General features: G+C 39.8%; 1 protein-coding gene across 1 annotated transcript; it reads left to right on the plus strand.

Annotated features, from left to right (window-relative positions):
- Positions 1-585: 585 nt before the first annotated feature.
- On the plus strand, positions 586-3,806 carry LOC149178623 (putative disease resistance protein At5g63020). Its single transcript, XM_089423669.1, has one exon. The coding sequence runs from the start codon at positions 714-716 to the stop codon at positions 3,765-3,767; it is 3,054 nt and encodes a 1,017-aa protein (XP_089279795.1). The 5' UTR covers positions 586-713; the 3' UTR covers positions 3,768-3,806.
- Positions 3,807-4,330: the final 524 nt, after the last annotated feature.

A 4,330-nucleotide genomic window follows, 5' to 3' on the forward strand; every position in this document is an offset into this window, starting at 1 on the left:
TTGTTACTATTTATGATTTGCTAATGCCCTTATGAAATAATTTTTTTAATACATGAAAAAGTCTCAAGTACCTTGGGTTATTTTCTAAAAACAATATCATACCACTTATAATAACATGTTGGTGGTTCATGAAGGGGTAAGCTTTTACTTAGCTAGAGACTTTTAAGTCTTGATTCTCCGACCTATTTCGTTAGGAAGGAAAATCAAAATTTGATTTAGCCTGCCGTCACATCGAAACTTCCCGAACAAAGCCTGATGGCACTTATATTATTTTTCTTCTCTGCAAAACGATTGGAAAAGACATTTCCAGCCTTGCAACACAACATGCTTAGGGTTTCCCTCAACGCACCCAAATTAAATTATTTCAAAGTGTAATTATTACAATTTCGAACGATTTAACACAATCATGTTGCAATTCCTAACTTTTTCTAAAGATTAAAAGTACAATAATTCCAACTTTTTCTAAAGGTTCGACAAATTAAGGCCCACTCGCATAATTCGCTTTAGAATCACGAAGTGGGAACAACGATTTGAAAAAGCTGAGGTCGATTAACACGGCCATCGACCTCCCTCTCTCCTCTGTTCTTATATTCACTCGTTCACCTGCATTTCTCAATTTCGCTTACTCTCTCGCAGCCCCTTTCAGATCTGCTCGCGCTACCCTTGCATTTACCCCTTCTTTTGCTTTTAGTGCTTAGCTAAATAAATTATCTATGGCCGAAGTTGCAACTGGAGCGGCAGCCAACTTACTGGCAGAGATTATCGGTGAAGTCACCAGGAAAATGAAGGATGTCATTGAGATGGGGGAAAATGTCCGTCATCTCGAAACTGACTTCACCCGTATGCAGGGTGTTTTAGATGATATTGAAAATCAATTCCGAGAGCAGCAGAGAGCGCTCCCACCCCGCCTCCAGAATTGTTTGGAAAGAATCCGTGATGACCTTCAACAGGTCAAGAATTTGATCGATGATTCGGAGCCACAGCCACGGTGTCTCGGCTGCTGCTCCCTCCGCAACCCCAAGCTGTCCACCCAAATTAGAGATTGGAAGACGGGATTTGATCGACTCTTTGAAGAGCTTCAAAGGGAATTTTCAGGATGTGCCTTTGCTCAACAGATTGTGGCCGCCTCAGCGCTTCAGGTAGACGCCCTTCGTCAACCTGTCCCAGAGTCCGGATTCGTAGGGTCAGCCATTGAAGATGCTCAGAAGAAAGTGCAGGCATGGCTTGGTGAAGCTCATCCCCAAGCTCGGATGGTCGGCATTTCTGGCATGGGGGGCGTCGGCAAGACTTCTATACTGAAACTAATCTACAACCACTTCAAAGAGGTGAGAGGTATTTTTGATGCAGTAATTTGGCTTACAATTTCTCAGAAGTATGAGATTACAAATTTGCAGGCCTCCATGGCCGAGACACTTAATTTAAAGCTCGAGGGCATCTCTGACAAAGATATAAGGAAAATGAAATTGTCTGCATCGCTTCGAGGGAAGAAATTTCTTCTAATTTTGGACGACTTGTGGCGTTCAATCGATCTCACCGAGATCGGCGTGACATTTGAGGATGATCACAATTGTTCCAAAGTATTAATGTCGAGTCGCAGCAGCGATGTCATTGGAGAAATGGGCGCAAGCGCCAACTATTCCTTGAGAATACAACCTCTGTCCACAGAGGAAGGGTTGGTGTTGTTCAGAAGAGAAGCTTTTACAAATGGGGTGGTTCCAAATGAGAGCATACAGGGGATTGCTAGAGAAATTGCCATGGAGTGTCAAGGATTGCCGTTAGCCCTCATTGTAGTAGCTGCAGCAATGAGGTTGAAAAAGACGGAAGATGAGTGGAAGCGTGCTTTGAATTTGATGAGGAAGGTAGATCCATCCTTCCGAATCAGACACAGCAGCATTGATGCAGAACTCTACAAACGCTTAAAATGGAGCTATGATGAATTAGCTGATCCTAACTTAAAGATTTGTTTTTTGTACTGTGCCGTCTTTCCTGAGGATGCACAGATTGACGTGGAGACGCTGGTCCAAATGTGGAGCGCCGAAAAGCTGGTTACCCACATGGATGCTGGGCACGAGTACATAGATGCACTAGTAGGTAAGTGCTTGTTCGAATATGTTCGCGATGATAGAAAAAAAGTAAAAGTTCATGATATTTTACATGACCTGGCCATTTCTATTGGCCGAAGTGAGGAGAACTGCTTGTTTGCCTCAGGTCAACATCTACCAGATTTCCCTATTGATGGTGTGATGAGGGATTGCAAACGAATATCAGTTGGTCATAATGATATTCGTGTTCTTCCAACCAGTCTGGCTTGCCCAAAACTGGTCAGTTTGGTACTAGCTAACAATAAAGAAATTACAGAGGTTAAAGAAGGATTTCTCTCAGCTGCCATGTCTCTCAAGGTTCTTGATCTCTCTCGCACCAACATAACAACGCTGCCAACGTCACTGGGTCAACTGGAACAACTTGAATTTCTGAATTTGAGTGCCTGCTACAGTTTGGAGACTTTGCCAGAGAGCACAGAAAATCTTTCTAGTCTAAGATTTTTGAATCTTGAAGATTGTGACTCACTAAATTCATTGCCGGACAGCATCGGAAATCTCAGAAATCTAAAGCATCTCAACTTAAAAAGATGTGATAGCTTAATGGCGATTCCACATGGTATCTCTCACCTCACTTCATTGAACAAGCTGTTCTTGCCAGTGGCGCCGAATAGTCATTGTGCTATAAATGTGGAGGATATTGCAAATCTCTCGAATCTGATGGAGCTGACGGCAAGGCTAGAATGTAAAAATATAGAAAGTACAATGACTACATGGACGGAGCTAAGAAGGTTGGAGGTAAGGTGCGTCTATGATGCAGATAGAGATGATGTGGGGGAGGAGCATATTTTTCCCTTCAACATGGATAATCTGAACAAGTTGGAACATTTTACACTCTGGAGTTATCAGGGGGTAAGTTTACCCAACTGCATTCCTCAGTTTCAAAACCTGAGAGAGTTAGAATTGTATAAGTGTTACCAACTTAGGGAGCTTCCTGGAATTGTAGACGGGTGGGGCTTTCCAATGTTGAAGAGGTTGAGACTTGACAATGTAAGCAAATTAGAAAGCATGATGGTGGGACCATCTGTTTTGTCAAGTGAAGAAACAATGCCTCAACTCGAAGATATATATCTCGAAGATTGCTATTCGTTGAAGAGATTGAGAACGGGGAAATTACCTCGTTTAAAGAAGTTAATCATCAATGAGTGCAGGGAGTTTGAAGCACTCGAAATTGAGAGTTGCGGTCTTCCGATGCTCGAGGACTTGGGGCTTGCTGGTCTAAACAAGTGTGAGACTATAGTGGGACCCTCTGGTGTGATCAACGACGGAGTAATGCCCAAACTTCAACAATTGTACATCCATTGTCCATCGCTGAGAAGATTGGTATTAGAGAAGCTATCTAATTTAAGGGGCATTGCTATAGACAGTTGCAATGAGCTAAGGGAGTTAGCGGTGGGGAGCGGTGGCTTTCCAGCGTTGGAGGAGTTTCTTCTGTTGGGCTGTCCGAAGGTAGAGAATATGGTGGGGGCCCATGATGCGTGGGATGACCAAACAATGCCTCGACTTAGAGCATTGGGGATATCACGGTGTCCATTACTCAAGACATTGCGCAGAGGAATGGAGAAACTGTCCCGGTTGCAGCAAATACAGGGAGAGGCTGAGTGGTGGCAAAATTTAATTTGGGAAGATGAGAATGTGAAAAACAGTCTCCTTCCTCTTTTCAGTTGACACTGAATAGGATGCGTAGACAGTTACCATCATAAATGTTTTGTTATATTTTACACAAATGGTAATATTATTAATTTGAAAGTGTGAGATATTTTGTGTTTAACATTATTTAAATGTTATTTGGGAATTACATTTAAATGTTATTTTTATATAATTTAATTAATCATATTTTTTTTTAATTAATTCATATATTTTTGTTATTATTTTTATTTAATAAATTCAAAATTTTTTTTTATAATTTATTTAATAAGTATATTAAAGTAATAGAAGCTATTTTATTTTTTTATAATTTTTTGTTTAATAATTTATATTTTTTTATTTGAAAAGTCTTTTATCAAAGTCAATAATAATTATTATTTTCATTATGATTAAAGTTAATACTCATCACTTTTATCATTTTTTCTTTCCCAACAATAATATTTATATTTTATCACTTTTTTCTATTGAAATGAATTTAATATTTTTCATATCACTAGTTGAACTTCAAATTCTAAAGATGAATGAAAAATTCACTCTAAACATGAGACAAATCCTTTAAAACAACACATAAATATTTTCCAAAA

This window comes from Pinus tabuliformis, chromosome 4_1 (genome assembly GCF_031772625.1).
Source record: "Pinus tabuliformis cultivar Carrire ecotype Pingquan chromosome 4_1, CPIR1, whole genome shotgun sequence".
Lineage (NCBI taxonomy): Eukaryota > Viridiplantae > Streptophyta > Pinopsida > Pinales > Pinaceae > Pinus > Pinus tabuliformis.